Consider the following 26,242-nt stretch of genomic DNA (forward strand, 5'->3'; position numbering starts at 1 on the left):
GGGTTAAAACCGTCATATCAATGTTCTAAATTCAAATTAATAATTTATTTTGGGGGACATTTTTCATTTATTTGATATCACATTATTGATAAAAGAAATAATGAAAATGGTTATGTTTAAAACGTCTTTTCTTTCTCTCTCTACGTCCGTTATGTAATTTCCACTTTTGTCCCCCTTTTTCGTTTCTTTTTCTTCTTCCTTTCCCAAATGTTACAGTTCCTCATAGGATCCCACAGTGTTTCCAGCGCGGCATTGAACCCCATGAAGATTCTTGAGAGAGAAAGAAGAGGAGAGAGAATGCCGATGGAGGTTTGGTGAGGTGAGACTTGAGAGGAAAGCGAAGCAGCAAGAAGCTGCCAGTCAAACAGTTCTATTCTCTTTTGGTGAGCTCAGATTTCCATAGCATCAATTTCTATTGAAATCTGATGATAAAAGTTGTTTTGTACTTTCCGGACTTTTGATCCCTCGCTTGTTTGTGATTTTGAGGTTGCTTGTTGATTGATTGATTAAACACGGCGATTTAGTTGCTTGATTATTGAGTATATCATCATTCTGTTAATTTTCTGAAGGAAGTTTAAGATTCTTGATCTGATTCTTCCTTTCAGTTGTGATTGATCGGATGTATTCGTTTCAGTTGTTTGAAGACTAGCCAGCTTTATTCGTTCTCTACTGGTTTCTGTTGTTCATCTTGCTAGATCATGTGGTTTCATAGCAGATTCTTATACTTTTCTTCATGATCTGAATATCTGCTAGCAGTACTGATGTCTAGCGAACTGTTTTTTACCAGGTGCGGGAGTTTCCGCTTGAAATCCTCAATTCTGCCTTTTAGTTATTGAATTGGGGTTTCCTTTATAAATTCTGGTCAGCCTTTAATTATCAAGCCTCTGGATAGCTGAATAACAGAAGATATGGCGACGCGTCTGCATAAGAATTCTAGACGAATGTATTCTTGGTGGTGGGATAGTCACATAAGCCCCAAGAACTCAAAATGGTTGCAAGAGAATCTCACAGGTTTGTTCTGTTCTGTTCACTTAATGATAGCATCTGTTTTACTGAGTTTATTCTTGATAAACATAATCCCTTTTCATCTGAGCAGATATGGACTCAAAAGTAAAGGCGATGATCAAGCTTATCGAAGAGGATGCGGATTCCTTTGCGAGGAGGGCAGAGATGTACTATAAGAAGCGTCCGGAGCTCATGAAACTGGTGGAAGAGTTCTATCGAGCTTATCGGGCCTTGGCTGAACGATATGACAATGCAACTGGTGTCCTTAAACAGGCCCACAAGACAATGTCAGAAGCATTTCCTAACCAAATGCCCATGCTGTTGGGTGATGATTCAGAAACTGATACTCAAACTCCTGAGAAGGATGATGCTGGAAAGAGGAATGGAGGATACAGCGAAGAATCTGATTCTGTAACCAACCGGTTTGACTCTATAAAGTCGAGAAGAGGCCTTAATTTCAACGAGGTGGATGATAGTAGCTCAGAAGAGATACATAGACTCGAGAAGGAGATCCAAACCTTGAAGGAATCACTTGCCAAGTTAGAAACTGAAAAAGTGATTGGCCAGGATGAATACCAAAAAAGTCAGAAACAATTGTCTATAATACATGAGGAACTCTCTAAAGCACAAACGAGTTCAAGTGGTCTTAACGAGAGAGCTGATAGGGCAGAGGGTCAAGTTCAGTCTTTGCGAGAAGTGATTGATAAACTAAATGAGGCAAAGGAAGCCAGCCTTCTCCAATATGAGCAATGTCTAGAGAAGATATCTAACCTTGAGAGAGATCTATCTGATTCGAAGGAAAAAACCGAGGAACTAACCAATCAAGCAACTATAGCCGAGACTGATGTTCAATCCGTGAAGCAAGAACTTGCTTCAGTGGAGTTAGAAAAGACTGCTGCTTTTGGTCAATATACAGAGGCTTTAGAGAAAATATCGGCTCTAGATGCAAAATTACTGGTTGCTCAAGAAGATTCCAGAAGATTTAAGGAACAAGCTGAGAAAGCTGAATCTGAAGTAGAATCATTGAAGCAAGCTCTCCATAAAACGAAGGAAGAGAAGGAAGTTGCAGCTCTTAACTATCAGCAGTGCTTGGAGACAATTTCTAGTTTGCAGCTTAATATTCATTGTTTGGAAGAAGAAATCAATAAGCTTAAGAGTGAAATAGAAAACAATGTTGAGAAGCTTAAGGATGCTGAAGAAAAACGTCTTCTATTGGAACAATCAAACCAATCTCTTCATTCTGAGCTAGAATCTGCAGCAATGAAGATGAGTTCTCAAGGGCATGAACTTACGGAAAAACAAGATGAATTGGGAAGGTTATGGGCAAGTCTACAAGAAGAGAGAATACGTTTTGTGGAGGCTGAAACTGCTTTCCAGACACTGCAGCATTTGCATTCAAAAACCCAGGAAGAGATGAGATACGTTTCTTTGGAGCTGCAAAATAAACTTCGACTCCTAAGTGACTTTGAGACACAAAATGAGAGTTTGCGTGATGATGTCCAGAAGATGTTGGAGGAGAACAAGAGCCTCAACGATCTGAATTCATCTTCAGCAGTGTCAATAAAGAACATGCAAGGTGAGGTATTGGGCTTGAGAGAGGTGAAGGAAAAACTAGAGGGGGAGGTTGAGGTTCGAGTTGACGAGAGGAATGCTCTTCAACAGGAAATCTATTGTCTAAAGGAAGAAATGAATGTATTTAACGAAAAGCATCAGACTATATTATCCCAGATAGATGCAGTTGGGTTTAAGCCGGATTCTCTGGAGTCGTCAGTAAGAGAATTGCAAGATGAGAATTTGGGGCTGAAAGAAAATATAGAGAGAGAAACAAGTGAAAAAATCGCCCTCTTGGAGAAGCTGGAAATATTGGAGAAACTTTTGGAGAAAAATGCTCTGCTGGAGAATTCACTTTTGAAGTTGGGTTCTGAGTTGGAGGAGGCTAGAACCAATATAAAAGTGTTGGAAGAATCAATCGAATCTCTTTTGGTGGAAAAATCTGCTATTATTGATGAGAAAACTGTTCTAATGACTCAGTTAAAGGAAACTACCGAAAATTTGCAGAAGCTTTCCGAGAAAAACACGTTCTTGGAAAATTCCCTTTCTGATGCACACGACGAATTAGATGGGCTGAAGGATAAATTGATAAAACTGGAGGATTCCTGCCAGTTGCTCCAAAATGAGAAATCTGAACTTATCAATGAAAAAGGTAATCTCAAGTCTCAGGTGGAAATTACTCAGCAAAGGCTAGAAGATCTTCAGAAATTGTATGCAGAGCTTGAGGAGAAATCACAGGCTTTGGAGAAAGAGAGACATGTCGCTCTCTCTAAAGTCCTAGAAATTCAGGTTTCTTTGGATGCAGAAAAGCAAGAGCATTCTCTTTTCGCCAAGAGGAGCGAGACACAGGCGACCATAATGCAATCTCGGATTAATCTTCTGGAAGAAGAATGTCAACTGAAAAGAGGAGAACTCGATGAAGAGATTGAAAAATCCATGGATTCTCAAATTGAAATCTTCGTGTTAAAGAAATCTGCTCAAGAGCTCAAACAAAAGAGTCAGGGTCTGTTGATTGAGTGCCACAAACTCATGGAAGCATCCAAATCATCTGAAAAACTTATATCCGAGTTAGAGCTTCAGAATCTCGAGAAACAAGCAGAAGCTGAATCCTTCTCCGAGCAGTTGAAGATCTTCAGGACAGGTCTATATCAGTTATTGAAGGTTCTCGAAATTGAAGTAGGCAACGAGGATGGAGAAAAGATTGGACGAGACCAAACAAGTCTGAACCGAGTAGTAAGCAAGCTGGAAGATTTAAAATCGGATCTGTATTTGACCCGTGATGAAAATAAGCGGTTAGCTGTGGAGATATCTGTTTTCTTTGCTCTTCTCAGGCAATTGAGCATAGAACTGAAGATTCTTGAGAAGGAGAAACAGGATGTTGATAAAGAACTGAGTGACCGGAATGAGCAGCTGTCAGTCCTGCATATTGAGACCCGTGAACTTCTTCATACAAATAAAGAATTGCATTATCAAATGAAGGAAAGAGATCAAAAGGAGGAGGAATTAATGTCTCAGATAGAGAATCTTAACTGCAAGTTGTCAGATATCCAGAGGGCTTATGAAAATTTGCAATTGGAGAGCTCTAAGACTCTTGAAGAGAAAAGGCTAGTGTCAGTTCAGTTCTTGGACTCAGAGGAGAGGAACCATAATCTAGAAGAGCAAAATTTGTTTGTTCTTTCTGAAGCTCTATCTATGAGTAATATTTCTTTTGTTTATAAGAACTTCATTGATGACAAAGTAATGGAACTCCAAAAACTTGGAGAAGATCTAGACAATGTTCACGCTATTAAACATTCCCTTGATGTTAAACTGAGAACAATGGAAGAGACGTTAGTGTTTTCAGAAGTTGACCGTTTGCTTTTCAAAGAGACCCTGAAGGATACGGAGGATGAGTTGAGAACAGCTAGATCCGTCAATGAACAATTGGGTTGTGAAATCTTGGAAAAGAAGAATTTCTTAAGCCTGAAGGAAAAGGAGCTCTCTGAAACAGGATCTAAACTGACAGACCTTGAGAGGGAGAAATCAGAGTTTCAGATTGCAGTGGAGGCTCTGACAATGGAGAATAGCGGGCTTAAGATGGCCATGGAAGATCATAAAAAGCAGATTCTAAATATATCGGAAGACAATGATGACATGAAAAAGGAGAATGGTCGCCTTGGTGAAGTAAATATGGAACTCGAGTCTGAACTCTATCGAGTGCGTGATGAATATGAAAGATCGAGTACAAGAGAGAGTACATTGTGCTCTCAGTTGGAGAGTTCTAGGGTTGATAAAGAAATATGGGAAACTGAGGCAACCGTGTTTTACGACAAGCTGCAGGCTTCTGAGATTTCTAAGATTCTAATGGAAGAGAACGCCCACGAGCTTGATGGAGCTCTTAAAAGTCTTGAAGATGAAATGGTTTGTAAAGACACAGAAATTGAACAACTCAAGGAAACTGTCGGTCACGTGGAGGGTGAAAATGGAGAACTCAGAGCTCAGTTAGCTGCTTATATTCCTGCCCTCATTTCCTTGAACGATGTTGTATCTTCCTTGGAAAACCATACACTTTTCAACCCAAAGGATCAAGACACTGACAATCATAAAGAAAAGGTACTACTGATTTATTTATGTGAATAATAACCTAAAGCTTAACTTATAACTGCTTTGGCATGTTTTTGATGTGACTCCAACGATGATATCCATTTCAATATGCTGTTTCTTTTCAATCCATATTGCTATTAGCATGACTCCCGTGCTTTCCTTTTTTGAGGGGGGTGGTTCAGTTCAAAAATTGCATGATTTGGTTATGAATGAATTTTGAACTTATTTTCAAAAAGTGGGCCTTGGGATTTGGCAGTATTATTACAATTTTACTGTTTGTAGCCTATTTATTTTGTTTTGAGAAGATAAATGAGCATATTTGGAAACTAATATCTTGCCACAAGCGTCAGTTTTTCTTTTTCGAAACAAGTTTGTTTTCTGCATCATGATCCAGATTCTTTTGTTATTTCTTACTTCATTTGGTATACAAATTATTTTCCGTCTTGATGAAGAGAATTTCAATGCATATTGGTCAGATAATTTGGAGTTCAATTAACAAGTTTTCTGCCCTTATTATCTGCTCAGGAAATGGAAACGTTGAGTGACCCTATTGAAAGCTGCGACAAAGTAAGTGAAGGCCAAACAAAGGTAGATGCAGTTTCAGAGTTGATGGATCTCCAAACCAGGCTTAGAGTTGTTGAACAGGCCATTTTCCAAATGGAAAGTGTGGCAACACAAAGGAACATAGACACTGATGCTAAACTTGCAGCTGCAATGAAGCAGATCGAAGATTTGGTTTCCAAGACCAGCTCGGACAAGCTAAATCATGAGCCTTCTTCAGAAATATCTGAAATGGAGAACGGGCTTATGACGAAAGATATTATGCTTGATCAAGTATATGGTATAAGCAAGAAAGAGAATGCGGATACAGATTATGATTTGCCGGTATCAAGAAGAAATTCTGAGGGTGATGAGATAAAGGCAGTTAAAGAGAAAAACCGCAATACCAGTTCAGAGATTTTCTTTGAGAAGGAAATGAGCGTTGTGGACAAACAAGAGATTTCCCGCAGATTTTCCAGTTCTCGTCGGGAAATTGGCAAGAGGAGGATTTTGGAAAGGCTAGATTCTGACGTCCAGAAACTGATGAACGTTCAGATTACGGTTCAAGACTTGAAGACAAAAATGATGATTACCGAGAAGAGAGGCAAGAGAAAGACTTTAGTGGACTGGGACACATTGAAAGAGCAGCTTGAAGAATCGGAGGCAACTATGCAGCAATTAATCGAGCAAAATGCAAAACTGGTGAAGAATATTGAAGAGAAAACTCTACCATCTGATTGGAAATCAATAGATTTTGACGAGAACAGGGAGACCAAGAGATCTAGAGTCATTGATCAGGCGCGAAAACTGTCTGAGAAAATTGGGCGGCTACAATTGGAAGTGCAGAAGATTCAATTTGTGTTGCTCAAAGTGGAGGATCAGAAGGAAAGTAAAGGAAAAACCACCAGAATCTCCGAATTTAAAAGAAGAGTTCTTCTAAGCGATTATCTCTATGGCAATGGAAAATCTAGTAGCCAGAAACAGAAGAATATGAAATTTTGTGGGTGTGTCCAGCCGCCAACTAAGGGAGACTGAGTATTTTTCCAGATTGAGATCGGCATTACAGTAGGGTTTATATATGTTTCATGCTTCATTATTAATTTTTTCTTTCTTTCTAGATTTAATATGTGTTTATTATTATAAGATATGTTAATGAATGTTGGAATAAGTTCAGACTTCTATCAAAAAGAAAATCTCTCTAGGTTTGTTTGTATGAGAGCAATTTCCCATCATTTTAAACTTTTTGTATTACAGGTTCTTACTTCTTCTGTACATGACCTGTTTTGTTTCTTTCACAATAAGCTGAGCAATGTTTCTTGGTGTTTGTATATGGTGCATTGTTAAGGAGCTCTGTCTTCTATATGGCCTGAATTTCCCACTTCAAAAATGATGTTATTGGCTTGCTTTTGGAAATTGTTTTTACACTAGTCACACGGAAAAAACATAACAATAAATAAGAAAACGACATAAGAATTTTAAATGTCAATAAGATTGAAAGTTTTCCATTCCATACAAGCCCTTCTTTTTTGGATTGAGGCTCGTATTCATAATTTTTTCTTTCAAAAATTTTTTATTTCTTTTTTTTTTTTCAGATTGTCCACCACATGATGAGAAAAATTTGTTTTTAGTCGTCCGCGATTTTGTTGCTAAAACACAATTCAATCAATTTGACCCAAAAATCAACAACTTTTGATGGTGTATCTCATTGAAATTGAAAGAGATTCTGCAGAAGAGCCCACATGCTCTTGGTAAGGTCACAATGAAGAAAAATATGATCAATAAATTCTTCACTCTTTAAAAAATTGATGTATCTGCTATCCAAATGAAATCTTTTTTTTTTTCAGTTTGTTAGATGTCAAGACTCCTTCATTAATAATTTTTCAACAAAAAAACGAGATTTTTTTTATGTAATTTTTGATTTCTACATCTCTTTTCAAGAAAACCGGAATGAAGTTTTTTGAAGAGACGCATGATAAATGTACCAAGTTTTAAAATCGGGAAAGCCGGACAGATAAAACTTTCTGTTAGTCTCTAGGTCAATCGAAACATTAATAAGAGCATATATGAGGAGATCTCGTCTCACCTCCTCTTCGGTGGAAAATTGTCTATTTAAAAAAATTTGAGTTAATAAGAACAATATGTCACTTTAACCCCTTTTATATTAGAAATCTAAAAAAAAATTCGATAAGATTCTGACAATTTTCCGCTGGAGTGCTATAGATAATTCTAAAAATCGATTTTTTTATCGTTACCAACCGTAAAAATGAGAAGGTGTGGAGCTTCTCCTATGTTTTAAAGATACGGCCCTTAAGCTTCTACCCATAAACTTTCTCCCATAAAGAGGCATCTATTCATTATCTCGAAGTCCGTACTTGGCGATATTTACTTTTACTTTTTTTAGAAATTTGTGTTTTCGTTGAGAAATCTCCACCACATTTACAGAGAACGAAGTGTTGAAAAAGAGAGAAGTCCTTGATTCCGTGTCCGCCGTCAACAACGCCAAACTTCGTTTTGTTCCATCTCACCAAATGAGTGATTTAAGAGAGTTAAAGTTATCTCAGAAAAATTCCTAATGATTGTGTCCATTCTACTGGCGACCAATGAATGGATAGGAAAAAGTGACATAATGAATGTTGGGATTGTGACGAGAGAGTTCTTAATAAGTTTTTAAACGACACTCTGCATAAATTCGAACAAAGTCATGGGTGACTTCCTATTATCCGATTGGAAATTACAATGATACATTAACACGAACCACATAAGAGTGCGAAAAGAAACCAAAAATTGGTCTAGAGGACTCAAACTTTCATATATGCCCTTATTCTCGAGTTTCCACTTCTAAACGTTGCAAGTCCATGATTGCTGGTGATCATGATCAACAGTTGTAGCCTTGGACTTCAAAGAGTGAAGCATGAAATTACAAGCCCTAACCGCTTCTCCTACAGTTAGGAAAATCCATTCATTGCCCATTTCTTCTACAAATTTGGCCTTGTTCAACTTCTTCATCACCTCTCCTCCCGGATTCGCCAACACAAGCTGCATATCACAAAAACAAAATCATGAGATCTATTTATATTAGTACAAGATGAGTTGCATATAGAATTGAACCTTGAGGCCTCTTCTCTCAAATGTTTTCTTAACTTCTTCCAACATGCTTATCCCACTTGTATCAATATTACCCACAGCACTGAAGTCCAAGACAACATATTGCAATGTGGTGGCGGTATCTCCCGACAGTTTTATTTTATCCTCTTCATCATCGATCCACCTAAGAACCCTGAAACCTCCCTCACAACAGATTGTGTCAAAATCATTAATTAACTTATTCAATATAACATTTAGAAGGAACTAACAACTAACGCACCTTTCTCTCAAGTAACTCGCGTTTGCGAAATAAATGGGAGCGTCAATCCTCAAAATTAGAAGCCCTGGAACTTTGTTTTGGTTAGGGTACTGATCAACACTTCTGTAGATCATTGAATTTGGAATATTTCCCAATTCTATTGTCCTTGGCCTTGCCACAAACAATATTACCCTTAGTAGAGACAATGCAACAGCCAGGACTAAACCAATCTCGACACTACCAAAGACAACACCGAGATATGAGCTAATGCAGACGAGACAATCGAACTTATCAACGTGCCAGAGATGGACAGCAGCCTCATAGTCTATTAGACCGAGCATGGCGGAAATAATGATGGCTGATAAGACCACAAGGGGAGTGTAGTAAAACAGAGGCGTCAAGAAAAGGAGAGTTATCATGACCGCAACCGCCATTATAATGTTAGACACCGCAGTCTTGCAACCGGCGTTGTAGTTCACCGCAGATCTTGAAAATGGCCCTGCACCACAAGCCCCCAACATAAAGAAAAGAAAAAAAAACGATAAATTGATTGATATCCATGATGAATTAGCGTATAACCTGAAGTGAGGTAAGATGAAGTGCATGAACCAACTATGTTCATCATCCCCAAAGCAATCATCTCTTTGTTTCCATCAATATGGTAATTTTTAAACATGGCAAAGCTTCTTCCCACTGCAATACCTTCCTGCATGCATCATGCATGTCATTTAACAAATAAATTACAACCCAATTATATTATTAACTAATAGATTAAAATGAAATGACTTACAGCTAGGGCAATAACTCCAGTAATAATGCCAGTCTTGATGGCTGTGGAAAGATAAGGGGACCCGAATGCTAAGTCCGTTATTGATGGAGGATTTAATCCCTTACTCAGTTTTCCTATCTGTACAAACACAATTCCGTTGTAGTCTAGTCGGTTAGGATATTCGGCTCTCACCCGAAAGACCCGGGTTCGATTCCCGGCAACAGAAATCTTTTTTATATTTTTTATTTCATTTGTAGAAGTTTAGGATAGAAAATACTCACAACTTCAACACCATGATTTTCAGCATGAGTAAGATAAACAAGAAGGCTGCCCAAGATAACTGAAGTCAAAGGGGCCATGGCTGATATCCAGAAAAGCTTTGGTCTTCTCTTACTCTGCCCAATTAATGAATTAGGTTTGTAAATCAGAAAAAAAAAAGTATTATATATTTGTTTGATGATGATGATGATGACTTACAAAGTGTCTAGCTAGGAGGAGATAGAAAAGGAAACAGCAGCCAAGAACAGCACTTTCCCACCTCCACTGCAATTCATGGGCATGGAATTTATATCAATATTGAAAGAGATATATAATAGTTTGATGAATTAATGATTGAATGATTGATATGAACCTTGTGGGTTTGGGAAAAGATGGATTTCATAACAGAGATGAGATCAGTGGCATGTGTGAAATGGGATAGACCAAGAATTCCTTTTAGTTGCTGCAAGCACACCACCGTTGCTGCCCCTCCCATGAACCCTACTATTGTTGCATGTGACAGGAAATCCACAATAAATCCTAACCTTAAGATACCCAAAGTAGCTTGAAAAAGTCCGGCAAAGAAGGTGGCTGTGAAAGCCAAATGGAGATAAATGGTCGGATCCTCCTTGGCATTCACTACACTCCCCAACATAGATGCGGTTAGAAGCGATCCAACTGCAACCGTCCCAACTGCCAAGTCCTTTGAGCTTCCCATCATCGCGTATACCAAAGGCGGTACAAAGCTCGAATCTACATTATTAATTATTGCATTGTACCGCTAAGATATGAATATGGAATAATACAATTCATGAGGCGGAGCCAGAATTTAAAATCTAAATCACACAAAAACCGTATTTGGTATCTTATTAGAAATAACTGATTTGTTTCGATTGGGTCAGATAACAAAGGGAAGGATTATGACTTAAATAAAAGATAGAATATTATTATTTTTTTCTTCCCCGAACATGAAATTAAAAAAGTTGTTAGAATTTTAAGATTCTGGTATACAACGAGGAACAGAAAACAGCCCTAAAAATTTCAATATAACTCTGATCTAATCAAGAGGATGAATTTCAATTTTTTTTTATGGTCCACTGATCGTAGGGGTTTGAGCTAGTTAGTCTGTTTTATTAGTATAGTGGTGGACCACTGTACTGAATTATTATTATAATTATTATCAGAATTCAGAAATATTCTCTCTCTATATAAAAAAGTAAAATAATACGATTAGCCTATTATATATATGTACACGTGGTGGCTACACCAGTGCATGCATGCATGGCGCTATTATATATATAAATATAAAATATATAAAGTTACTTACACAAGCCTAGAATAGGTGGCAAGTTAGCTAGCTTGGCATAACTGATACCCTGAGGGATGGCCAGACTGGCTATGGTGATTCCAGCGATAACGTCAGCCTTGAGGTAATCGAAAGTGTAGCGTGGGGCCCACTCTAAGATGGGCAGAAAATACTGCAGACCTAGAACCAACTTCCGACACATCGACTGGTTCTTGAACTGTCGGAAGGGATCGTCCGGGAAGAAGGTCTCCTTCATTGAGTCCTTGAAGGACATAAGAAACGGCCGGTAAGGTGGGACTTCAACCTTGTGGGTTCCACAGTCCGCGGCCGCCTTGTCCGGTGTCTTCGCCATATAATATTCGTCACCGACATTCCCCATGGATCTAAGAAAAAAAAGCAGTAGTTTGAGTTGAATGAATAAGATATCATCAATTTAAAACACGATGACTTCAAATAAAGATTTTGAACAAACATGCAGTTGAATCAAACTAACCTTTAGGCTGTTGGTTCCTAGGAGTTTAGGACCTAAGTGATCGATGATAATGCGGTTGGTTGGTTGGTTTGTTTTTGAGATCTAAGAAAATGTGGAAGGTTGGGAGTTTTTTGAGAGTGAAAGTTGGGGAGTGGGCTGAATCCGGTGCCGGTTTATATAGAAAAACCAGAACAACATATGCTGGTGGGAGGTGGGACCATTCTTCAAATATTTTTATTAATTTACTACCCATCCAAACTATTTTATTTACATAATTTAATTTTTTTCATTCATTTTACTAATTAAAACAATGGGTAATGTTTCAACTATACCAACATACTCATACATGTACATATACAAAATGATAGATGACAAACTGTTTTATACCCATCCAAATTATTTTATTTACATAATTATTTTATTTTCATTTACTTTACTAATTAAAACAATGGGTAAAAATATGAGTAGTATATGTATAAATATGTTGGTATAATTGAAACTATCCCATTATTTTAATTAGAGTAATGATAGGGAACGCGAATCTGGGGCCGCGAAAGTCCGCGAAAATAGAATATTCTCATAAAACACCGAATATTCTATCTTCTTTTATTAATTAATTTCTCTCTCTTCTTACTTAATTTCTCTCTTAATTTCTCTTCTTTATGAATTAATTAATTTATCTCTCTTAATTTCTCTTCTTTTATGAATTAATTAATTTCTCTCTCTTCTTGTTAATTAATTTATTTAAACCATAATCTCTAAACCCTAAATTATAAACCCTAAATCTTAAACCATAATTAATATCTCTTATCTATATTTAGTTGAATTATGAATTTATCAAAGAAATGAGTGGAAAAAATTTCGTGAGAATAAAAATATTAGATAAACATTTATAAGTAATAAAACTAAAAAAATATGAAAAAATAATAAGAAAAAGAAAGAAGAAATGAGAGTTTAGGGTTTAGGATTTAAGATTTAGAATTTAGGGTTTGGAATTTAGAGTTTAGGGTTTATAATTTAAAAAATATTTTTAATAATTATTAATAAAAAACTTAATATCTACCGAGAAAATAGATTAATAAATTGGAAAAAAAATGATAAATTAATTAATAATCGAGATAAATTAATTAATAGAGGAAATAAATTAATTAGTGGGAGAGAGGAGGGAAAATAATTAATGAAAGAGATGAGAGATAAATAAGAGTGAGAGAAATAAATTAACAAGAGAGGAGAGAATATTCTGTGATTAAACAGAATATCCAATATTCGCGGACTTTCGCGGCCCCAAATTCGCGTTCCCTATCATTAATTAATATGATATTTTGTTAGATTTTTACTATTATAATTAATTCGCCTATAACTTTTTATACAACTAAAATTTTAATTTCTTGTTATACATTTTATTAATATTATTATATAATATATTAAATATATTTTAATTAGTTTTATTATTTATATAATAATTTTAAAATATATTATTAATTTTTTCAAATAGTTCAATATTATAATTTTTAATTAAATATATATATATATATTATAATGATAATTTTATTAATTATTATTATTATAATTTTTTATACTTCAATTGGATTATAAATAATATTGTTTATTATATTTTTATTTTTATTTTATCAATAATATTTAAATAAAATAAATATAAGTTACCATTTATATTATAACTAATTTTTATATTTTAATTAAAATTAGATTAGTTTTTAAATATAATATTTACATTGTTAAATAATAATTATAGTATAATAGTTTGTAATAATAAATAAATTAAGAGAACAATAATAAATAAATAAATATTAAATTATAAAAATAATTTTAAATTCATTTTTTTTAATTAATTAAAAGGATAAACTTTGTATATACTCTAAAACAAAATACAAAATTGTAAACCTTATATAATTATACAATATTTTAAATTCAAATCAAACAATAATAATTTATAAATTTGGGTGACTAAAGAAATTGAAGCCAAAGTAATATGTAACAGAAATTTTTTAATTTAAAAACATTAGCCACTAAGTAGTTAATATAATAATTATTATATATGTGCCCACATATGTTTATTATTTTTTAAAAATAATTATTTATTATAAAATATTATTAGACCTAAGGAATCAAACAAAATTTAATCACTGAATCCCTCTCAGTTATCACCATCAAACTATCTGACAAAAAAAAAGTTTTGCTCCGGGTGCTTAAGTCACCCAATTGATATATTTCCTGTGCTGTGGTGGTTTTGGGGCACATAGGAAACCAAATTCATTACATATCCTTCTATTTTATGCTTATAAACACTAACGCTATCTAAATATAAAATAGTCAATTAACTTTATAATTTATATAGAAAACTTATTCATGATAAACACATTTTTTATTTAATTGAGAATAATAGTTTATAAATAAAATGAACATGTTATATATAATAGAGCCTTAATTTGGTAGAAAAGTTTAGCTACGACGTATAATAAGTTTATGGAAAAGTTTTTATGGGCAGTCTAGATTCATTGTTGGTGATGATTCTTTTATCAGTATTTGGGACGATATTTGGTGTAGTGTCAAAAATTTAGCTGCGATCGTATCATAAGCTTGTTTTCATTGCTATATGTAAAAATGACACAGTTAAAAAATGTTTGATCATCGGTCTAGTAGTTTCGCTAACCAAATTAAATATAAAAGGAGGTTAAACATTAGGGAGAGTTATCATATAATATAGTTTTACTTTTGGTAGAACGTAAACAAGTGTCACCGTCTGAACAAAATATTATGCGTTGGCAAAATATTGATAGTTTTCATATGGGATATTGCTAGTTATTCGATAAGATTATTCCATATAACTTTTGTTGGGATAAACTTTGAGAGTAAAAAATTACATCCAAGATCTCGTTATTTGGATGAAACGTTATTCATGGTAGAATTCTAACGAATGGTATGTGAATGAAAAAATGTTATATTAGGGTTAGTCGTTATTGTATGTGTCACGGGGAGGTTGAATCGACAATTCACTTAATTTTTTTATTGTCGAATGATGACTAATATTTGGAATTTTTTATAGAGTATTACTGAGATCTGAGTGATTCTTGAATCTTTGAGTAGTTATTAAAAAATTTGGATTAATATGACTGATATGACATACCTACATATTTGAGTTACGATCGTTAATAAATATAAATTACCATTTATATTATAACTAATTTTTATATTTTAATTAAAATTAAATTAATTATAAAATATAATACTTACACTGTCAAATAATAATAGTACAATAGTTTGTAATAATAAATAAATTAAAAGAATAATAATAATTAAATATTTATTATATAAAAATAATTTTAAATTCATATTTTTACTTTGATTAATTAAAATAATAAATTTTATATTCATATACTATAAAAGAAAATACAAAATTATAATTAAAAAATTTCTTATAATACAAACAAAAATAATAATATATAATTACCGTATATAATTTAATTATATACCTCGTTACAATTATTACATATATAAAACTTATACCTAAAGACGTATTAAAAAATTAGAGTTATGATTTGCACAAAGATAATGAAGAAAAAAATTGGGGTGGCTCAAGAAAATTGAAGGAAAAAAATATGTAATGAGAAGAAATTAAACAAGATTTTGATTTAAAAACATTATCAGACTCCACTATCAATGGTGGATTTATATACAAGTATAACCAAAAGTTTGGTAATTTAAAATATTTTGTATGTAAATGTCAATAAAGACGAGAAAATATCGTCGTTATTGATAGACTCTTCGTCGTTAAAGGGAATTATCGACAATAAACTAGACATATTTTGTTTGTTTTCCTGATATTATTATCATTCTAGCCCGAGTAAATTTTTTGAAATAGTTTTAACATGGAAAAATTTTAAATCCTAGTTCCGCTAATTAATATAACTATTATTATATTTAAAATATTAAAATACATGATATATTTGTTTTACATATGTTAATTATTTTTAAAAAATAATCATTTATTGTAAAAATATTATTAGACATAAGGAATCAAACAAAAATTTAAATAAAAATAATGATTATCACTCAACCCCTCCTCACACAATCCAAATATCTGACATACAAACATTATTAAAAAAAAACAAAGTTCATTTTGCTCCGACCCGATTCCATCACATCCTTCTATCTATGCTTATAAGCACCAATGCTATCTAATTAAAAAATAGACATTTAAATTTAAAATTTATATAGCAAACTTATTCATGATAAAAACGATTTTTATTTAATTGAGAATAACAGTTTACAAATAAAATGGGTTATATACAATAACCATAATTTAGTTAATTGGTTTCACTTCTTTCTTCTACAAATATTTAGTTATAATACTTCAAAAAAATTAGAGTTTTTTAAAACTAAATAAAAATTGATGAAACTTAACTTGAGAGAAAACAACTAAATATATAAAAAAAAAAAAAAAAATCAAATGATTAACAAATATGAAACTACTTATATATATAAAAATAATAATGAGTTCATTCATCATAAAACTCGATTATCATAAATTGACAACTATTTTTTTTTAAAAGGTTCATGTATATTAAAAATGATAAAAATTATTTAAGCACAACAACAAAATTATTAGATAAAAAAATGAAAAACAAAAACTAAAAATATAAAACGTTACTCAATAGGTTATCGAGATCGTAAGTCCTCAAGAAAAATAATTAACTCTTCGACGGACTCTACCGGCTTTCCGGATAAATCTAAGAAAATATCATAATAATAGCATTATAAATGATACACATCAGACAACTACGATCAGTGAAATTTCGACAATTTCTCTCTAATCAAATAGTCCACCAAAAAATAATTGGGATGATAACTCATCATGTATGTCTGTCATATTAGCCGCATAAATTCAAATTTTCCGACAACTATTTAAAACTCAAACATCACCCAATGAATCATAGGGATATTCGACAAAAGACTTCAGATACTGGTCACCCATCGAAAATGCAAAAATAAGTGAGTTGTTGATTCAATCTTCTCATAAGAATTTCATGTACATTTTTTTATGCACATGCCATACGTAAAAATTTCACTGTGAATAACATTGATCTAAAGAACGAGATCTTTGATAAAATCTTTGACCCTCAAAATTTCTTCACAAATAAATTTATGAACTCATCTTAGTGAACAAATTGTCATAATAATTTTATGCATGATAAGGACCGACGGGATAAGACAAACTATGCAGTTGTATAGGCCCCAAGTTCATTCAGTCTTTAATTTTTTAATATGTAATAGTATTATTAATTATATATTATATTTATTAAAAAAATATCATTTTTTATATTAAATATATATTATATAATATATATAACTTTTTTTTATCTATTTTAGTATTATAATATAGTAATTATTTATATCACATTTTATATTATATATAAATATTAATTATATAATTAGTTAATTAAATTAAATTAAATTTTTTTTTAAAAATAACAATAATTGTTTAAAATTTTAGGAACACAAAATTTAAGTTTACACTGGTCCAACATTCGTGACGACCCTGTACATGGTTCACTTCGATGGAATACGGTCACTAAAGTATGTCCGTCAAGATAGTCATAATGGAAACTAAGAATTAATTAAGTGGTATAGAAACAGTTTACAACTCTTGGTGATCTTCATTTTCTTCTTACTTCTTCTATGTTCAATATATATATATACTGATATGCCCTTATCAAAAAAATAATTAAATTATATTCAACCTCAAATATATAAATATTTACTTAAAATACTCATATTTGAATAATTAATATAACTTAAATATATTCAAAACTGAGTTCTAAATAAATAAATAAATAAATAATCATGTGACTTAAAAGATCGCATATATATTATATAGTGGAATGGAGATATCATGGATTCATTATGGTATAATATATATATATGGATCTTGTCAATGACACTAACGCGGACAACTTCTATTGGCTACTTCATGCACTACTTTTTAATTATTGATATTTATAATTAATTAATTAATTAGTTGTTTCTACTCAATATTTTATTTAATATATATTTATTCAATATTTTTAAACTCAGAGGTAACTAAAAATTATAACAAATATTTAATTTATTTTGAAAAAATCTAAATTTGTATATCAATAATTCATATATTTTTCTATAATTAGAAATAAATTTGTATTTATAAATAAATGTGTAAATTTTATATCTAAACACGTTTTATTGATCACTTGTTCGTGTTTTTGTTTTTATATTCATATTTTTATAATTTTAATTTTCTTTATAGACAGGATCTACCTTAGGATAATGCAACTAATACAGCCGCCTAAAACCCTTAAATCTCTTAGAAAATATTATATCATATAACCAACTAAACTACACACGTTTAATATAATATAAAATTATTAATGTTGATAATATAACATAAAAATTAACAAGTTAAATGAATATAATAACAAAAAAAATTCACATAGGACTCATCGTTTTTCATTGTATAAAGACTTTTTTTTAAAAAAAACTCATAAGTAGTTATATACACAACTTTAAAAAATAATTAAGTTATTTCAAGTGGAAGTTAACTTTTAATTAGATGTTCAAACCTAATTGTACCGACCATTATAAGTTGTGATGATAAATAAATTATGAAAAGCTGGTAACAAATAAAACCTTGAATTTGTGAATCCTTTTATAGAGTAATCTATGATCAAGCTTTATTTTTAAATATTCTAGCATTACTTTCTTTCTAAATTGACAAAGCATAATTACAAAATATTAATTCATTTTATTGACAATTATAACCATTTCAAATTGATCAAATAGTGTAACTAATTAAAGACACAAGACTAATAACGAAAAATAGTTTGATTGATCTAGCTCATAAGATTGGTGATCAGAGGCTTACAATTAAATAAATAAATTACCATAAATTTAAAAGTTATTTTTTTTGTGTGTGTGATCTGGATTTATTCACGTGTACTATATATAATTAGCTCTATAGCAAGAAGTCACAAATTAACAAATTATTTAAATTAATCAATGTGATATGGTTGATCCAATTAAGAAATCATTATTTTTGACTAATTAAACTATCATGATTATATATTAAGCTGACAAATATGAAAAGATTTAATTTCCTAATCTCTATTTAAAATAAATTGTACGTATATAATTAATTAATATTGTAGTTTGAATTGATAGTCAAACAACAAAATTTAATTATTCCATGAAGGAATTACTTTTGTTTATTTAATTTGACATGTATACATTATATATAATTTTAAAAACTCTAATAATATATATTATATATAAAGTCTTGATTTATCCACTAAACATTCAAAATGGATCAATTTATATGTAGCATGAATCCCTACATTTGTAGGGGTGAGAATATAAACAAAATATTATCATATAAATTCAAATTAAACATTATTAATATTATTATTATATATATATTAGTTAGTTAAAAAATTGAGCTTATATTGTTAGGGTTAGAGATGTCTTACATTCATCAAATTTGGTGTTTGAATTTAAAATATAAAGTATATTAGATTAGTTGCTGGTTAAAGGGTTGCACATATTTTCGTTAAGATGTAAGTTCGAAATATACCTATAGCATTTTCAATTTTATTTTTAACCGTTTTAAATTTTTTGGCGGGTCAACTCACGATCCGACTCAAATATTCATTATATATAGGGATGTAAATGAGCCGAGCCGAACAGTGACATGCTCGAGCTCGGCTCGTCTAGTATATATTCGGGCTCGAGCTCGGCTCGAGCTCGTTTTGAGCTTTTACAATCGAGCTCGAGCTCGGCTCGTATGGATTTATTTGAGCTCACGAGCCGCTCGTGCTCGACTCGTTTAAAGCTCGTTTAGAAAGTTCGTTAAGAACTCGTTTAAAGCTCGTTATTATTATATTAATATAAATATAATCATGTAATAATATTAATTATTATAATATATATTTATATATTACTATTTTTTTTAATAATTTATAAATTATATTTAAACAATATTATAATCGAACGTGTTCGTGAGTCTATAAAAGAACTTGTTCGCGAGCTTATAAGCGAGCCTATAAACGAACATGTTCGTGAGCTTACGAGTCGAATATCGAGAAATTCAAGCTTGGCTCGTTTAAATTTTCGAGCTTTTAAACGAGCTTGAGCTTGGCTCCTTAAGACTAACCAACGAGCTCGAACGAGCTTTTTGTCGAGCCGGGATTCGAATAGCTCGCGAGCAGCTCGGTTCATTTACATCTCTAATTATATATATATTATTTATATAGATTTGACACTTTTTATATTTTCTATTTTATTATAAAACACTATTGAATATTGAAATTCCATGTTATATAATCACTAATTTTAAACAACAATATTTATTTATTTATTTATTTATTTATTTATTTATTTATTTATTGGAGTTTGGAAAGCAAGATCTTATAAGGCTGTAATTAATTAAGGTATTTAATTGACATAAACCAGATGACAACATTCATTATTATTATTCAAAGACAACTAGGTTATAGCCTCATAAAGTGCACAAAAGGTGACATCAAATTCTTCAAACATATATATTTTACTAAATTAAGCCTTCTTTTGACCATTTTCTCAATCTTAACTTTTTATACTTATAATTCACATGAATTATTGAAGTGGGGATACAATTATTTCACCTAACTCGGAGACTTTATTTTTCAATAGGCTACTCATATATATTGCTCATTTTATAAAAAAAAATTTTTTTGTCAGAAATGTCTAGTTTAGTGAGATATTGCTCAAAGCGTTTACAAATGTAATCATACTCGTGACATTTTGATCTCTTAAGCCGACTTTTACCACTGAACTTTGGTGGGTTTTTTTCCATTATTTTTTGAACTATTTTTTGAACGAGACAAACATGTTTAATATCAAATTTCACAAACTCAATTAAATCAATGTGTTTTTTGAAATGCGAATCAAACTTGAAAATTAACATTTTAAATTCAAAAATTCTACACTACATGATCAGCTACTGTGAGTTATGTGATTCCTTACAATATGATTATTTGGTTGGAGTATTATTCAAAGCGATAGTTGAGTGGGAATCAAATCGAAATAAATTGTATATTCAATTCTAGCATCGGTAATTTATTATATGTCTTGTGGACTGTGGTCAAGGAGTAAGACTTCTCATATTTTTCTACTTTGCTTATTTTTTTGCTAAGATTTAGGGAATTATTTAAATTTTTGTGAACATTGAATGAGTTATGCCGCGCTGGATTAAGGAATTTTTTAGAATTTGGTATTTCAAGTCGTGTTTAGTTGATAAGAAAGCTTGAAATTAAGTAATAAAAAATGAGACATTAGATGTGAGGTTCGATTTGATTGTTTATGAATTATATTTTATGAACCTTAACTAGATCTAATATAGAGTTTTAGTTTTATACTTTGGAGCATGTTAATCATGGATTAATTATTTGTTGGAATTAATTCCAACATTAGTAAATTGTATAGTAGTTCTTATATATTTTTTTTTAAGTACATGATAATTGGTTATTATCCTAATAAAAATTAAACTTAATTAAAGTTATTTATTAAAATATAAAAGTAATGAGCTTATTTAAACATTTATAATACATATAAAATATATTTGTGTAGAAGTAGAAATATCATTTATTATTTTATTGATGACTTAATAGTAAATAAGTATATTAAAGTTAGATCTTCAACCTACATAGATAACATATCTAAATGTAGAAACTTGTTCACTCTCAAGATTACTTACTATCAATAAAATGTTGGAAGGCCTAAACTCCATGTCAAACATTCTGATACAGGTCTAAATTTAGATTCAGAGCTGAGAGATTCAAAATCGAGTAAAATTCGAAGAATAACTTAAAAAATCGTTCTTCATTACAAATTCATGTATATTTTTGGAATTACATTAATTTATCTCAATTTATTGACATAAATTATTAAGATTATAAATTTTAAAAATAAAAATTTAGAATAAAAATTATAACACTATTTTGATATTGATGTTAGTGTTTTATAGTGAAGGAAACTTTCAATAATGATTAAGATTGAGAAGTGTGAGAATCATATAAAATAATTATTAATTTAATATAATCTTTAACATAGCAAATAATGTGTGACAATTAATTTCACTTTTAATGGTGGAGGATGATGTTTTGATATGAGATGATGATCTTTCTAGGAAAATCCTTCTCAAGTTTAAGAATCACCAGATACATCATTTTATTAAATCCCCACTCACTCACCCACTAATTACATGTATAATTCATAGCCACAAACTATATTCTTCTATAATCATTCATTATCCTCATCTTATATTCATTACATACCAGAAAACTTTTATTACTCAACCAATTCTTTATAAAAAAAAATCCTAAATATTATTTTCTTAATTCTTAAAATAATAATCAAATTATCTTCGTCACATTTTTTTTATTAATTTAATCACAACATAATCATAATCTTCCACCTCAACTTAAAACTTTTTAAATTTATCATATACTTAGTTTTAAAAAAAACTAAATCAAATTTAACAACTAACGCCACCCAATACTGGAACTCGCACTAAAAAAAATAAATCACCCAATAATAATCGGGATTATAATTCATTTCTTATCAAACAAAATGGTAATACAATAATCAAATCAAACCCTAAAAATTAAAACTCAATCAGTAAATAATCTCAGATGAGATTCTAGAAATTAAGACAAAGATAGTCTTGGGAATATAGGGAAGACGTAAGAAGTTGATTCCTGAATAGGTTAACCTGGAATATACATTTTCTTTTAAGTAACTTTTTATTAAAAATAGCGTAAGATACGTTATAAAAGAATAAAAGTGCAGAAAAAAAAACAATGTAAGAATTTTAAATTTCAATAAGATAAAAAATTTATCATCCCGTATATGCCCTCTCTTCCGGATTGAAATGAACGTGTAACATAAATCTTTTGAGACGATAGTAAAAATACATTTTCTTTCTAAAAAATCATTACCAAAATTGCGTTACACTCCAAATTTGTCAATTTCAAACCCTATAAAATGTAAAATGACGATCATTTGTATATATAATTAAAAGTAATATTTAAGATTTCATACAACAAAATCAGTCATTCTAGAAGCTACCAACTATATTTTTTCGACATAAATACCTACCCCATTATTCCCATTAATTAGATACCAAATCAAGCTACAAATTCCTATACATATAAACAACTCATTATTCATTATATAAATAAAGATAAAGTAGTTATTGTAGATTCAATCATCCCGGTCCACTTTTTTTCAATAATGAATAAATATAAAATAAATTGTGTCAACCTAACTATTGCGATGACCAGACCTAGAGTATTGAACATGAAGTATATTGAACTTTTTATGTGATCAGTTCCATTTGATTAATAATTTATAATTAGACAAGGCCATATATAAAACAATATATAAAGGTTGACACTAGCTAGTGTTGAATGCTCAAAAATAAAGAAAAAATAAATAAAACAAGTAAATGAAACATAATATAAGCAATCAAATAGTTGCATTCTTCCCATCGAAAAATTAATAAATAAAAAATTGTTGCATTCTCCATAGTAAAAAATAAGTAAAAATGGTGACAAAAAAACTCTAGCAACCTATTTTCAATCCAATAGAGAGATCTATTGGTGTATTACTTAGAAGACCGAAAATGATTGAAAATTTGTCTATGATCGATGTCGCATGTGGAGAGAAGAAAAAACTTACAAAATGAAAATTATTAAGACTCGACGCCATAATTAAACGGTTTTTTCCTCCATCTTTCATTTTTCACAGAAAAGGGAGATTGTGTGAGATATTTTTGACATAGTAGATGTACAAAGATGTTATTGTACATGTAGTTCCTCATTTTTTTCTCTTTTTAAAATGGTGATTTTTCTATTTCCTTCTCTCAATTAATTAACTTATTAAAGTTGTATTTTGGAATGAAAAAATAAAGGGAAAAAAGATTTCTTTGCAACAATTATTGCATACAATATTTCGTGGATAGTAATCATAGTTTGCACGCAATTTCTCTGATACGTAATCCAAATCCAAAAACTCCTAATATGCATTTGGCCGCCCTCCTCCTTTTATTCCTCGTTCATGTAACAACCTATTTGTGTCGCTTCATCTTAACGCTGCCTAAAATTATATATAAATCTAATCAATAATCATATCAAAATTGACATAATTAAGGGTACCTTTTTCTTTCAACTAAATGAATAAAAGAAAATAAGGTAGCAAAGGCAAAAACCATAATGTAATCTAAATTCGAGAAACACGTATTAATAATAAAGAATACCCAACATGAAAGAATGTGGTTAGAAACGGAGTATATATAGAATTATTGGGTATGTGCATGTGCTTGTTTTATTAATATATATATAATAGAAATAATTAATTATGTAAGTTGTTTGCACTGTTCCAAACGTGGCCCATAAGCTCTATAATTGAATTAGAGATGTGACATATATATATATATTGTCAAAAACATTTGCCTTCCACTCCAACAAAAAAAGCATTCCATGTGATGTGCCCACATGGAATATTCTACTGTCGATGCAACTTTCCAAACTTACATATGTCATCTGCCCATTAATTATTTACAATTTTCTTTAATTTTCATAATATTATAGCTTAAACATATATTTTGTTCGTCTTGTATGGTCGAATATATAGCTTACCTAATTGAAATTCAAAAGGTTATCAATATCATAATGAATCTAAAGAAACTCTTTTATCTTGTGTTCATCCCTCTTTTGAAAATGAACAAACAAAAGAAATAATATTTAGGGCATACAAAATACAACTTGTTTGAAAAATGATAATCTATTACAAAGAGATTGTGGGTAAGAAATTTGTAAGTATAGATGAAAAGAATCTGAACTCAAATATTTCTTCAAAATTAGTTTCTTCATTTGAATATTGAATCGTGAAGAGAAACTCGCTTTAACTTAATTAATCTAATTATGTGTATGATTGTGTCATGCTTGTAGGATGATATTGTTTGTAATTCGACAACACAAGTATTGTGGTACATTCACAAATTTTAAAAAATCAACAAAGTCACTACCAAATTAGATTGACATTATTACCTACTATCTAAATTTTTACATTGGTAAACTCCATGAGAAAATGGTATATTATTTTGTAGTTATTTTTACAAGAAAATATTTTCAAATTAACATTGTCCAAGTTAAACCTAATACACAAATTCAAAATTACAATTACATGTCATCCAAACCAATCCAAACACAACCCTTTAATGAGATTAAAATAATATTTAAGGCCAAAACAAAGACACTAATTCTCACCATGTTAAGAATGATCCGTTTTCCCATGCTAGAATGAGATAGATAATAAAATAATTAAACATATTTTATTACAATGAGATAAATAATAAAATAATTTAATGTATGTGTGGGTGGGTGAGGAGATTGAAGTTAAATAATTTAAAAGAATTTTTGATCGATTTATTTATTTTCTCCCACATTATTATTATTTCTTTATAAAAGGATAGTACTTATACATTGAAATAATTTGACATAATATTTCTCTATTTTAATATATATTAACATTTGCGTCTTATCACAATAATAATAAAGTTTTGTAAAGTAAAAGTAAAAAGATTAAAAAAATATATATGGTGGGAGATGGAAATTGCACCCCATTTCTGTCTCCAAAGAGATTAAACAGGGAAAGAAATTGACCTTTTTTATTTTTTTTTTATTTTTTTTTTTTTTAAAGGGAAAAGAAGTTGACTTAATTTTTGGAGAAAAAAAGGAAATGGATTTGACTTATAAACATTTTATTTGATCCTTTCTTTCACGTTTAATGGTGCAACAAGTAAATCAGTCCACTCACAGTAGTGTTTTAGAAATTGGTAACAACTAAAAATATTTAAATGGGCTTATTCAGTTATTTGATCAATTTCATTATAAAAATTATTTACTTTTAAATTTAGTTATTTAATTCAATTCAACCACGTTTATTAACATAATCCACCTACTATTATTACATTTTACTTTTTTATATTCTTTTTAAGAACTCTACAATTAATCATGACCTCATATAAATTAGAGCAAATGCAATGTTCTATTTAAAGTAGTTAAAATTGAGAGTTTACATTGGTAGGTGTGAACTCGTAAAACTAAAAAAAAACGTAAGCTTAATTTGAAAAATATTAGTTATATATTATTATTATTTATATATATAATTAATTATTTTATGTCTAACTAATTTTTAAAAAATTATATATTTAAATATAAAATGAATTAAGTAAACAACACTAAAAAAAATTATATTAGAAGATTAATTATAATAATTAATTAATTTGAATAAATATATTTCTTTTAATTTATAAATATAAATTTA

The 26,242-nt window shown here is 30.4% G+C and overlaps 2 protein-coding genes and 1 non-coding gene across 3 annotated transcripts; 2 read left to right on the forward strand and 1 right to left on the reverse strand.

Moving 5' to 3' along the window:
• Window positions 1–203: 203 nt before the first annotated feature.
• LOC124932976 (protein NETWORKED 1D) lies at window positions 204–7,007 on the forward strand. Its single transcript, XM_047473697.1, has 4 exons — window positions 204–383; window positions 787–1,011; window positions 1,097–5,148; window positions 5,665–7,007. The coding sequence occupies exons 2-4, from the start codon at window positions 909–911 to the stop codon at window positions 6,712–6,714; spliced, it is 5,205 nt and encodes a 1,734-aa protein (XP_047329653.1). The 5' UTR covers window positions 204–383; window positions 787–908; the 3' UTR covers window positions 6,715–7,007.
• Window positions 7,008–8,339: 1,332 nt separating this feature from the next.
• Window positions 8,340–11,965, reverse strand: LOC124931602 (sulfate transporter 3.1-like). Its single transcript, XM_047472113.1, has 10 exons — window positions 11,849–11,965; window positions 11,377–11,738; window positions 10,423–10,802; window positions 10,269–10,334; window positions 10,073–10,186; window positions 9,813–9,929; window positions 9,602–9,728; window positions 9,044–9,521; window positions 8,788–8,956; window positions 8,340–8,715 (listed from the first exon to the last, which is right to left on the reverse strand). The coding sequence occupies exons 2-10, from the start codon at window positions 11,732–11,734 to the stop codon at window positions 8,518–8,520; spliced, it is 2,007 nt and encodes a 668-aa protein (XP_047328069.1). The 5' UTR covers window positions 11,735–11,738; window positions 11,849–11,965; the 3' UTR covers window positions 8,340–8,517.
• TRNAE-CUC lies at window positions 9,945–10,017 on the forward strand. Its single transcript has one exon. It is a non-coding gene; the product is annotated as a tRNA-Glu (tRNA).
• Window positions 11,966–26,242: the final 14,277 nt, after the last annotated feature.

This window comes from Impatiens glandulifera, chromosome 3 (assembly GCF_907164915.1).
Source record: "Impatiens glandulifera chromosome 3, dImpGla2.1, whole genome shotgun sequence".
Classification (NCBI taxonomy): domain Eukaryota; kingdom Viridiplantae; phylum Streptophyta; class Magnoliopsida; order Ericales; family Balsaminaceae; genus Impatiens; species Impatiens glandulifera.